The sequence below is a fragment of the Centruroides sculpturatus genome, unplaced genomic scaffold, assembly GCF_000671375.1.
Source record: "Centruroides sculpturatus isolate CEXI.00-Female unplaced genomic scaffold, Cexi_2.0 scaffold1234, whole genome shotgun sequence".
Classification (NCBI taxonomy): Eukaryota; Metazoa; Arthropoda; class Arachnida; order Scorpiones; family Buthidae; genus Centruroides; species Centruroides sculpturatus.
This window is the reverse complement of record NW_019385398.1, coordinates 14162-27860: the sequence shown is the minus strand read 5'-3', so window position 1 is coordinate 27860 and position 13699 is coordinate 14162. Positions and strand designations below refer to the sequence as shown.

The 13699-nt window shown below is 29.2% G+C and overlaps 1 protein-coding gene across 1 annotated transcript in view; it reads left to right on the top strand.

The window, feature by feature from the left end:
- LOC111638530 (ankyrin repeat domain-containing protein 13C-like) overlaps nucleotides 1–13699 on the top strand; it is a 49011-nt gene that overhangs the window by 21159 nt on the left and 14153 nt on the right. The window contains exons 3-4 of the mRNA XM_023384246.1: nucleotides 5947–6051; nucleotides 10596–10727. Coding sequence (XP_023240014.1) covers nucleotides 5947–6051; nucleotides 10596–10727 — 237 coding nt within the window. The remainder of the gene's footprint in view (nucleotides 1–5946; nucleotides 6052–10595; nucleotides 10728–13699) is intronic.

Below are 13699 nucleotides of genomic sequence, written 5' to 3'. Positions count from 1 at the left end.
TATGGCCAAAATGATTTATTGCTAATACTTTTGAATGTTTAATCGATTTTTGTCAGACAACAATCAACTGGAAACCACGAGTACCAAAAGAATGCAAATCAAAAATATAATCATTTGAAACTTTTAGTTTTCAGTTGTTAATGTTTTTAATAATTTTAGTCCTTAAAATAATAAATTATACATATTAGAATTAAATAATTTTAATAAAAAGTACTGCCAGCTAAAATATTAGATAATGTATGACTTGTATGGGCAAACATATTTGGTGTTAATAACATTGTAGGAGAGTTTGAGACCATAATTATTTTTTATTAATCAGTATAATTGGCCATGTTTTGACGACAATAAAAGATGTTTCCCTCAAAAGCCAGTGCTTATAACAAAAGATCACGAAAGAAAAATAAGTAGCAATAACAGTAAACTGCATAAGAATACAAAAGGATGAACATTACATGACAAAAGAGACTATTATAAAAAGTATATTGCAATAAAGTAGACAATATAAGGATAAAAACAAAAGAACTGTACAATACAAATATGTAAAAGCATACAAAAAGGTAAAACATTAAAAACACAAATAAAATTTTTGTCATTCATAGAAGAGACAAAGGTTCACAATTTAGTTCTTATCCAGATCGTTCCAACAAGGATGCTAATGATTTTGCTCTGAAAACAAGAAAAAATAAGGTATTGGAGATATCTATACAAACTGACAACAGTTAGTGCCAAAACCTCAAACAGAAAAGACTAATTCACATATCACAATAAAAGACCAAACATACAAAAGATTGCAAACAAATGAAGAGATCAGCTATTTGATTAAATTGATACAAAAAGTATATGTTATTTGGAGAATGACATTCTACACTTTCAAGATTGAAATAGCAAAGATAACCATCATTCCAGGTGGTATTTGATAAATTGAAATGTCTGCATAATAATAATAAAATTAGCGGGATACATAAGCCATTAGATTTTCCTCTAATTTTAAGAAAATGCCAGACCTAAATGGATGATGAGCATATACAATAATTAGTATAATTTTGTACTTTATTATCTTAATGACAGAAATGTTGACTAGGATGTTTGTATTGTGATAGAATTGCAGGGATGCCAGAAAGAAGTGATACCTGCACTTGTTAGGAACAGAAGAGGCAAACCTTGTATCTGACAGATGTGGATAGGTGAACTTGGTGCCACAAAACTGGTGATCCTTATACTTGCCAGCTGTAGAAAGGAGATCCAAGAATAAAACAATTAATGACAATTGCTTTGTTCCTTATTCATGTGTATTTTCCTTTAGGTGTAAACGGTGCTGTTTTTATTTTTGATTCCTAGGTATAAATTCTGTTAGGCATGCTCAGTTGCATCAGAGAGCAAAGACATTGTCACTTTAATACCTCTCTCTGTATATTGAAAACAAATTCATGGACTTCTATTTTTTACATTTAAATGGACTCTCATTTCATTTTTGGGTTTCTCACCATAATTAATGGAAAATGGCAAAGTTTTATCTAAATTGGCCCATTAAATTTTGAGAATGAACACACATAGCGAGGCCCATAGAAGACTTGGTAGCAACCGTGAAACATTGTACGACATCACTTTATCACACGCTCTCAAAAATGCGGTTATGGACCCACATTTTATTACATTTTTGGATTCTTCATTGCAATTAATGGAAAATAGCAAAGTTTAATCAAAATTGATGGAATAGATTTTGAAAACAAACCCAATTCTGTAAGCCACATAGAAGAGGCTTTGCTAACACATCGCCTCAAATATTTATATAATTTTCGTTCAAAAAAATTAAAAAGTAAAATGAACACGCTTCCACCATCACCTGTATCATATCTATATATAAATAAGTTATTATATACTAATTTCAACTAAAATGGCTGATTATATTTTTACACAGTTAAAAATATAGAAGAAAGTAAGTTGTCTTCATACTTCTGTCATGTCCTATCATCAGGAATAAAACAGTCTTCCTTCACAGAGATGACTTTTTATTAGAATCTACACAAAAATTATGTAAAACAGTTGATTAGACATGATGGAAATGTGAAGACAACATACTTTCTTCTTTATTTTTGTGTTTGAATTAAAAATGGCTGATGGTATTTTTTAAGATTAAAAAAATTTGAAGAAACTAAGTTGTCATCTTTCTGCCATGTTCAATCATCAGAAAACAATAACAGTCTTTTGTCACAGAGATGACCTTTTATTGTAGGCTATGCCTCTGCAGAAATATGTAAAACAATTTAAAAAATAATGATAAGCCAATTAAATATATATACAGTAGACCCCTATAAAACGGGTTCCTATAATTACGATTCCTATAAGACAGTGAAAAAATTGCGATGGTATCCGTAAAAAACGGTAAAAACACTTCTATAATTACATAAAACGTCATCAGGCAGCCGAACTACTTTCCGCGCCGTCAAGCGCCACGCTACAGAGAGATTACTATCGTCTGTACAGTATTATATATAAATTATATATAAATTAGGTATTGTATATATAATTACATATTAACTTAATTTATTGTAACTTTATTATAATTATATATATATTTTCCGCTGCCTGACGCCACGCTATGGAGAGTTTAGGCGAACTATTGTACAGTATGTAAATTAGGTACCATAAGTTTAATACAGTACTGTAATTTTATACATTTCTTGTGAAAGAAACATTTCTTATTCAATGGCCATAAAAATTATTTATATTAATGATGTCTCCAAAGTTCAGCGAAGTTTTCGCAGAAAAATAACATCATAAATCGCGGCCACAGTTTGTTGAGCTGTTCCGTGACGAAAACAAGCTTGAGCAACGGCAATGTCGAATGGTGCACACTCGGTAAGTAATCCTACAATTTTTTGTTTATAGCGTAGTTTATACGGATTATTTCCAAAAAAAATATACGTATTTTGGAAATGTTGAGTCGGATTAGTCTAGAATCGATTAATTTTATGGAAGAAAACCTTTCAGACAGCCGTAGTCCGTAAACTTGACACGTGTCGGGCTGTGATTGGAAGGACTCGTAAGAAATCGGATTCCTAAGGAATGGAACGTATCTACTGTCTTGTAGGGAGGTCAACTGTATATAATTTTAAAAACTCATTTCTCTGAAGAAAGACTATTGTTTTCTGATGATTGAATGTGGCAGAAAGATGACTTGGTTTCTTCAAATTTTTAAAATTTTAATTGTGTTATTTATCTTAAAATTGAAAGTATATTAATTATATCATATGTATTGTACAATCCCCTTACTGTGTTATAATTAAAATACTGTATACAAATCATAAAGACCATGTAAAATAGAGTACAAATTGTTAATAATTTTTGAAATTCTAACTAGTTGAACAGTTTATACTAAGTAAAATTGTCACCAACCTCAAAATTAGTCTAGTTGTCATCAAAATTATCACGTTTTTAACATTTTTGACATATTCTGAAAGTCTTCCTCAGGAAATTAGAACATAACAGAATATTCATAGAATTTTCAAATGGAAAAATTTAATTTCATATTGAATACAATTTAAATCAGCAGTTGTGCGCATCCTCGTAATGTTTTACAAGATAAGCGCACAACTGCCAATTTTGATAAAATTAAATTTTCCTGTTTGAAGATTCTGTTATGTTCTAATTTCCTGGTGAAGACTTTCAGTGTAGGTCAAAAATGTTAGAAACATGATTAATTTTGATGACGACTGGACTAATTTCGAGGTTGGTGACAATTTTACTTAGTACAAATTGTTGCTCTTATTATTCAACGATATAATATTCTGCATGAAAATATGGAGCATATTATAATATAAGAACAAAAGTACAAAGAACAATATTATGGGAGTTTGGGACTCAATTATTTGTCTCTTTCATAAATATTCTCATAGTAGATATATAATGAATAAACTAAGCATCATTTATTAATTACTTCAACATAAGCATGATCAAGGGAATATCTTTATAGTGATGATAAAATAATTTATTTTGGAAATTAATGGAAATACCCATTCAGGCAAGAAAGAATCTCCCATCACATACATAAAATAAACAAGAAGTTTTCTTTTACTGAAACATTTAAAATTTACATAATTGTCATGTAAAGAATTTTCTAGTTCCAGTCGATTTAAAAGGATTGCTGTCGAATATCTAAACAGTATCTATTAATATACAGATAAGATGTAATTTGGGTTAATCTATTTTGGACAAGGAAACCCAACTCTACAAGATGATAAAAACCCTTAAAATATTTTGATAAAATTTTATATTATAAATATTTAAATGATGATAAAATTTTGAAAATAATTTTTGCACAGATTACATCAATGAAATTGGTGTAAAGAAGGTTGCAAAATTTGTTAAAACAACAAATCAACTGTTTAATGTGTCATTTATTTTAATAAAAATCTAGAATCAACTTAGCAGCCAACCATACTGGAAGACAACAGTGAATCAAGGATTTCCCCTTTCGCAAATTATCGAAGTGCAGATTTATATGATATATAGCTATGAAATCACTGCGTAATCCCACATCTTGAAAGGTCTTTTATTATTCTATTAAAACATTCTACAATTAACAGTTTTTTATTGAAAATTAACCCCAGATTTTTACATTCTGATCAACTTTAGCTAACTCGATGAATGTGCAAATTAATAAAATGTTAAATAAAATAAAAATGGAAGAGGCTCAAATATAAGAATCCCTAATTATTTTTCTCCTTAAGTAAAACATCACATATGTATAACATTATAATTCTCTCTGACATAAACAAAGTTAATTAATTATTTTCACTCCTTTAGGAAGGAATAGGTTATCTTAAATATCACAAATTCTATTTATAATATGTAACAATAAATAAAAGTATTACAATAACAAAAATGATTAATTCAAGATCTTGTAATTTTTGTTTTGACTGGATGCTAGCTTCTACATCTTAACTATTAGAATTTTTAATAAATTAAACATAAACAATTTTTGTAGAATTTAAATTTAAAAAAAAAAAAATGTGCATTGTTTGACAGATGCATTATTTTTAGTATTATTTGATTTTAATTTTTGTATTTCCGACATTTGAAACCAAAATATTTTATCTTGTGATGACGCCAGATCGATTAACATGATCGATGGATGTCGTGTTTGTGCATGTTTAAAGAAAAAATATTCAAAATATTAAAGAGAAGCTTCTAAATAATGCATTTTATGTATTATATTTTGCATATATTTTTTTCCGTATTAAAAATTCTTTTGACAGCAGCTGCGAATGAAAATGCATCTGTTCCTATTTGTGAGGACAAAGTATGTTTTGTTAATTATTAATAATTTCTGGAAATTTAAAATTATTTAGAGATTTAGAATTAAATTATTTTAAAATATCAAAGTAAAATCTGAAAATGGTTTATCATCATTACGGTTATTGAATATTAATATGGAAGTTTGCTTTTAAATGCTTCCAGTTAAAAATATGTGACTTTTTCTTAGTTTTACAATTGTTTTTTAATGAATTACATTTATGCATTGCATAATTTGATAAAGTTTATGGAAAATTTTTAAAATGTGTCTTATATTACCTGTAAACAAAGTCCAGCATTTAGTATTAAGCAAATTTCACTTGGGCTGTAGTNTATGTGACTTTTTCTTAGTTTTACAATTGTTTTTTAATGAATTACATTTATGCATTGCATAATTTGATAAAGTTTATGGAAAATTTTTAAAATGTGTCTTATATTACCTGTAAACAAAGTCCAGCATTTAGTATTAAGCAAATTTCACTTGGGCTGTAGTATGACTAAATCAATTAATTAATTTAATAATTATTATCATTTTGCATTAAATTCTGTCTAAAGCTTGATATAACTTGAAGTTTTACACTGAATTTAATGCCAAATAAAAATGCTGAATATAAGAAGAATTTACATTCTCTTACTTTTATTATTTATTAGAATGTGTGCAATTGTTACTTGCGCATGGAGCGCCGGTCAAAATGAAGAACATCTATGGTTGGAGCCCATTGGCGGAGGCCATCAGTTACGGAGACAGACAGACAAGTAAGATCTTTTAATTGATGATGACGAAAATTGTAACTTATTTGCATAGTTATATTTGAAGAGATTCTAAACAGAATCTATTCAAGTAACAGATTAAATAATTACAAACTAGTTAAGCTAGTTTAAATTTAATAATAGTGTTTCTCATTGTAACAAAGCATTTTAATCCACTTTCTGTTGCAATGATGGATTTAAACACTTTTTTTGTACTAGATTTTTGTTATTGAGAACAGTAATTTGAAAATTTTGTGTTATTCCATTCTATTAAAGCATCTTTTGTCTTTGTCATGGTTGTTTCGTGTTCTTGAATATATGACAGTATGGTTTGATATTTATTTTTTTTACAAACTGTCAAAATTATCAAGAGTTTAAAAATAATTGTAATTATAAATGGAAAACAGAAGTTAAACTCGTCATCAATAAATGAAAAATTATTCAAATTAACTATAAAATAGCAGCAATGACAGGATTGTTTGTTCTTTTTTATTAATTAATTTTTAAAATATCAGCGAATCGTAAACTAGGGCAGACAACCGATCAATTTTTCTGCATTAACATAAGTGATGTTTATATAAATACTTGAGAAATTAAGTAATATTTCCAGATTATTTTTGTTGAATTCTATGCATTCTGTGAAAATTTTGAATAAATGCAAAGTATACTTAGTATTTCAAATATTTTGATGATAATACAGATTTTTTAATTAACATTAGACCTCTTTATCTATTATCTATGCAAGTTAAATAGTTATTTTAAACAGTATCGTGCACATTTATAAATGATTAGTAACAATATGCTACACTGTACCGAACTTTTGGACAGACTGTATCGGTCACTGAAGTAGGCACAACAAAATTAAAATCACGTAATTATGATTAATTCAGTGAATGAAATGAGTCTTTTTATGTCTTATAAGTTGAACGATAATTCTTTAATTTTTTTGCCTTAATGTATAGAATAAGTCCACCTTCTCTGTCTTTGCCATTCCTTTTGCTTTCTATTTAAACCATACCTTTAATGTTAATCTATATCTAGAGATTTCTTTTATATCCTAATTTGTAAAATAAAGATGATAACATTTTCATAATGTGAAGATAAAAAATTTAAAATCCAAAATTAAAAATGGAAGAGAACTTGTAAAATGAAAATCAAAATTTAAGTACATTCAAAATAATTCTAACTTTTAATTAAAAAGATTAATAAGAACTATTATTGATATTAGATGTGATGTTTAAATTGTTCTTTTATGTATTTTTACGAATAAAAATTTATAAATATCTACATTAGATGCTTTGGTAAAGTCAAATCGGATTACCCATACAAACTTGACAGAGAATACCGGAATGTATTCATTGATTTCTTTTGATAGTATTCTTTTATCTTTTCTTAGATCTTCCTCTTCCTCATTGCCCTGTTGTTCTCTAATTGTAAATCTCTCTCGGTAGAATCTCATCTATTTTTTATATTATGTGTTTTGGCCATTATAATATTCTGTTAACTGTCCATTTATCTATTGGTTGTGTTGCAGTCATTAAGTTTTTATGTCTGACTTTGTCTAAATGTGTCTTATCCTGTACTTCCTTCGATATTTTCAGTTTCTGAGTACTTAATGTTTGTCTCATTTTGCCGTGTCTGGTCTTGTTACCGTATATTCCTGTTATTTCAAATTATATTTAAACAGTTTTTACATTTATTGCCTATTAATTAATTTAGTGAGATATTACAATCAATAACAAAAGTATAAACACCTGTTTTTTTAATTTTTTTTAATTTTAGGTTAAAAATTTATAAAAATTATTTATAGATATAGATAATAATTTAATACATTTTTGGTAAATTTTTATATTAAAATGATCACTAGTTTAAAAGTTATTTCAATTTTTTAATTTTGGACTGTAACAAAATTATAAACACAGAGTTAAAAATGACTAAAAATGTACAATAATTTAAGTTGCTCTTCTTATTATTAACAATAGAGGGCAACAATAGTTTTGAAATCAAATATGGTGGCAATTTAAACAGTGTTTAGAAATTTTGAAAGGATTTTAAACAATGCCTTGTGGTTCAGTCTAACAGAACAAGAAATTCACGAAATACATTTACTATGTGGATCTGGCAAGTCATTAACATAAGTAGCAGCTAGTGTGAATCGTTCTACATCTGCTGTAAGGCTTGTTTTACAGCAAAAAGAACAGTATAGAAAAATTAAATGATCTGGTAGTGTAAAGTACTAAGTTATTTTTATGCTTTTTACAATGATTAGCAACACAACTTTGTGCCGGAAATAGCCGTTACCTAATGGGTACTTTACGTGGATTCGCGTTAATGTGCCAGGCCCGGACTTTAAGTGTGCACCGAATTAAATAATGACAAAGTTAGTCAAAATCAAATTCAATATTTAATAATTATAATAACGACTATGTACAAAAATTAGTAACAATCAACAACAAATTTATTCAAAGAAAAAAATCAATAAGAATCAACCTGACAAAACTCAAATCACTCTATTTGCTAACTTAAATCTATACCCCTTTGGAACTCGACAAAAAATTCAAAGACTTAACTTATGTACAACAATTCTTTTGAACTAAGGTCCTAATCATCACCTCAATACACTAGGAACCCTTTTCCTCAACTCTCAAGACTTTCTCTAATCTTCGATCCACAAATCGAATAACTTCAAAATCGCCTTGGAACCACTTTATTGCTCTCGGACACCTCTTGTCGTTTGTTGCTACAAAGCTCACCACGCTCGTTGCTAACAGAAGCTCACCTCTGTCATCTTCACTTGAGGTTTGGACTTTATACTATGAGGTGACGTCACAATTCTGATTGAAATCACTCCCCTCATTTACATACTTATCGCTAACAGTTAACTTTTCCTTTCTGCCTGGCAGCCTATTTCCCGACAATACTCGCTAACCTTTTACATTATTCTTTTATACAATTTTTCAGGATGTTTTATTCTTTAAGGTTTAAGCAAGTTCCTAAGTTGTGCTCGTTGGGTCACCCCTGTTTCTTGGTGCGGACTTACTTTTTCTTCTCAGGAGCGCAAGTGTGTGCGAGTTTTTTTCTATGGCGCTTTTTTTTTCTTCGTCGGTGAGTTGATTTTCTTTCTTCTATTTTTAAGTTTCTAAGGTAAGTGGTGAGGAAACCTTCGTCCTAATAAAACATAAGCCCCAAACAAAAATAGAATAAAAAGCAAAAAAGAAAACTAAAAATAATGCTCGGACTTGGTTCCTTACAGTAGGCCTAAAAGCCTGATTGATGAAGATAGATGCCAAGTATTTCAATTAATAACAAACAAAAACATGCCATGAAGAGAAGCTGCAGCTGCTCTACCTACAAATGTATTGCACATGACTGCTTGGAGAACCCTAAATAATAATCAAACTGTGAACTTCCTAAAAATGAAACAAACTAAAATTAACTGAACAGCACCAATTAGCTAGACTTCAACAGGCAAAAGAAAAAAATGTCCTGGATCTCAGAGTGGCATAAAATAGTGTTTACAGATTTAAAAAAACAAAAATGGAATTTAGATGGACTGGATGACTTCAAGTTACTGGAATGACTTAAAAAAGAATGAAAAAGTGAAAATGAGTAGACAGTGTGGAGGAGGATCAGGTATGGGCAGGTTTTGGATATAGTGATAAGAGAGAGATGTTTTTATTAGTGGTAAAATGAACTGTGAAAACTGAAAAGATGCTCTATGACAACTTAATTACATTTGGGCCATTAATTGGTGGAAGTAACTGGAAATTGCAACAGAACGATGCTTTGGCACATACCTCAAAATCAACAAAACAATGGCTTGAAAAAAGAAAGAAATAAGGTAATTGATCTAGAAGTCCAGATATGAATCCAATTAAAAATTTATAGAGCTGTCTAACATTTGCTGTCTATGGAGGATACAATCAGTATAACAGTGTAAATGAACTAAAATTGGAAATTATGGAAGCATGGCAGGCACTAACTGAAGAAATTTAAAAATTAGTAAACTCAATGGCAGATAGAATATTTCAACTAATTTCATCAAAAGATGGGATTTAAAAATATCAAAACAATTTTTGTTATTTCTTAACACTGTGTTTATAATTTTGTTAGTCAAAATCTAAAAAGTTGTGTAAATGACGTAATTATTTTATATCTATTATAAAACTTTTTTTGTTAAGTAATAAATTAAATTTAAGTTAATTAAAAAAACAGGTGTGTTTATACTTCTGTTAGACTGTACATCACAAGTATTAAGTTTGTGATGTCATCTCTCTTACTAAATTAATTTTGTTATTTAATTGTAAACTCAGATATTTTTTATTTAACATTTCTCCTATTTTAATATCCAACTCCAATTTGTCTAATAGATTTGTTGTAAACTTTCATACATTTTTTCAGATGATATTTGCATGTTTTTTGTGAAAAGATATTATTTTGTGAATGATTTTTCAAAAAAGAATTAATTGAAACAAATAAACTAATTTAAAATTCTATCAAATTAGTTGTAAAATTTTATGAATTAAAAATGATAATTACTACTTTATTAGTTGCGTCTCTGTTGAGAAAACTGAAATCTCAATCTCGCGAAGCGATGGAATTAAGAAGACCCGATTTAATTCGTGCGTTAAATCAAATGGGTGACTTCTTTATGGAGCTGAAATGGGATTTTCAGAGTTGGGGTAAGTAAATATTGTTTCAATGATATTTATATTCTAAAAATGATTTATTCAATTTAAATTATTGACTCCAAATATTTTTTTAATAAAATTATTATTTGGTGAACCAAGTTTTCCTCTATTTTTTATTGCCAGAAAAGTAAATCTTAGTTCTTTACTTACAAAATATTGCTTTTGTGGAGCCGTTTCATTTTTAAGTGTTTATTTTATACATTTTATCTGATCACATGCAAGAAATTTAAATCACGTTTAGAATAAGATTAACAACTTTAAATTTTGTTTTATATTTCTTTAATTTTACCATAAAAAATTAATTATTTTATCATTTAATATGTTTACTGCTTATATAAATCCAAATTTCCTGTCAGTATGCTGAAAAATTTAAATTAATTGCAAAAAGGATATTTTGTGTGACATTTTTTAATAAATTTAAAAAGAAAATTTATATTATTTTGCCAATATGTGTGTCAAATTTGTAAATAAAAATTTATTTTAATAAAGAAACACAAAAATTAATTAATAGATTTGGAAAACTTCATTAAACAAAAATACAATTTTTATAATTATAATTCGTAACAAGTTTTTTGGACCAGTAATATTAATATACAGAATACTAATGCAAATATTCACTCTCACTAGACAATCTTTGCAATCCACAAAACTTTTGTGTGGTTATATTCAAAAGTAATGTCTTCAAGGTCATAACTTTTATGATGATGGGACAGATTATGCCAAAGAAGCTTGGAATTTTTCTTGATTCTTGGTATGCATGTCCACCTAATGGTGATTCTCAGCAACATTGTATTTGCACATTTCAGATTTGAAGATGATTACTTACATGAACATTTGGTAAAGCAATGAGCTAGCTGTTGTCAAATTTCTTACTGCAAAGAGAGTGGCTCCAATTGACATGCTCTATATGCAGATGCATGCATTGATGTCAGTAAAGTTAGAAGGAGGGTAAGAACTATGAAAGATGAGAATCCTGCTGACACAAATCTGAGGGATGACCAAGCATGTGGTGGATGATTGGTATCTGCTTGTGGCAACGGGCAAGTGGCTTCTGTTTACAAATTGGTTTATGAGAATTGAAATGCAGAAATTTTGGATATTTCTTAGGAGAAAGTGCATCACATTATCTGAAATGTGTGGCAGACAATACGGGAAATTTTGTGTGCATTGGGTACCTCGACAGTTAACTGATGAAATGAAAGACCAGCAAAAGAAATTTGTCAACAACTCTTGACCTGTTAAGGCACAGATGGTGATGCCTTTCTCCTTAGAATTGTGACTGGTGACAAATTCTGGGCATACTAAAATGTTAGGGTGCGTCTATGCAGACACAAGTGAGTGAGAATATGTGGCAAGAAGAAGTAAGATGCGATAAATATCAAACCCTGTCAGATATGTGCGAGAACTAGAAATTTGTTCATGCCAGCAAGATTTCTCGCTTGTGCATGTTTTTCTTTCTGAGAATTATATCACTTGCAACCTCTTGCTCACTACTAAATTCACATCTGCATAGTCACACCCTTACTGAGATAAAATGTCAGTCCTTGGTGTACAGACACAAAGTTTTACCTCAACTGAAGAAATTCAAAGCAATTCCCTCAACAAGAAAAGTTGATTACTGTTTTCTGGGACTGCAATGATATCATTCATCTTGACTTCCTAGACTATGGCATGTCTATCAACCTGTAACAATATATTGTCACTCAAAGAAATCTTGAAGCGACGGCTTCATATGGTTTGTTCTGAGATGATGACAAATCTCCACCAAGACAACATTTGACCTCACACAAGCAAGCAAACACACACAATAGAGAAGCTTTGGTTTGATGACATTTTACTCCATCCTATAGCCCAGACTTTGCACCTTGCAAGTTTTTCTTGTTTCTAAAGCTTAAGCAATGTTTTGAGTGCACGTTTCTCTTCAGATGTGATGGTGATAGCAGAGGTATTGAAGTGGTTGCACAAGAGGACTTTTGACTTTTACAGGATTAGATTTGCACATCTCATTGTACATTGGTATAAGTATGTTGCCATAAATGGGAATTATGTGGAAAAGTGATTACGTCAATGGATAGAGAATATTTTCAATTATCCTTTCATACTTACATTTCTGAAATATGTTTATTAATAAAAAATTATGATCTTGGAGGCATTTGTTTCAATGTACCCTCATAAATACAAACTGTTAATATTTAATCACAAACTTACTAATCCAAAATCAATAGATGAATTACATTCTTTGAAGTAAACAATAAAATTAACTTTCTTTTCTATAAATAACGATAAAATTTTTCAAAACGAGATAAACAAACCTTGAGGGAACATACAAACATCCTTGGCATATTAGATAAGATAGCATAGGCTACTCCAAAGTATCTTTGGCACTGAACCTGTTAAATGGGTTTATTACAGTATATAATTTGTTATAAGAATTTCTTTTGTCCAAAGAAATATATCTCCAAACATTCAGACATTTTAGAGCTTGAATTAGAATGAATTTTCAATGGAGATTTAGTATTAGATATTTTTCCAACAAAAAGTGATCCATTAGTTGCTAGAATTATGATTATTTTTGGATGTTTGGAAATTTATGGATGAAGTATGTGGTACAGTAGACCCCCCCTATAACACAGGTTCATATAACATGGCGAAAAAATTGCATTTATGTTCGTATAACATGCTAAAAGAGACTTGTATAACACAGTAAAATGTCATCGTCGACTCGTGTCACGACAGGATTGGTCGAATCTGGATGAATAGTGGATATTGCACAAACTGTTGAGTTTAAACGAGCAGCAGACCTACTAAAAATCATTTATTATTTAAAGNCACGACAGGATTGGTCGAATCTGGATGAATAGTGGATATTGCACAAACTGTTGAGTTTAAACGAGCAGCAGACCTACTAAAAATCATTTATTATTTAAAGGCCATAAAAATTATATTTATATTAATGATGTCTC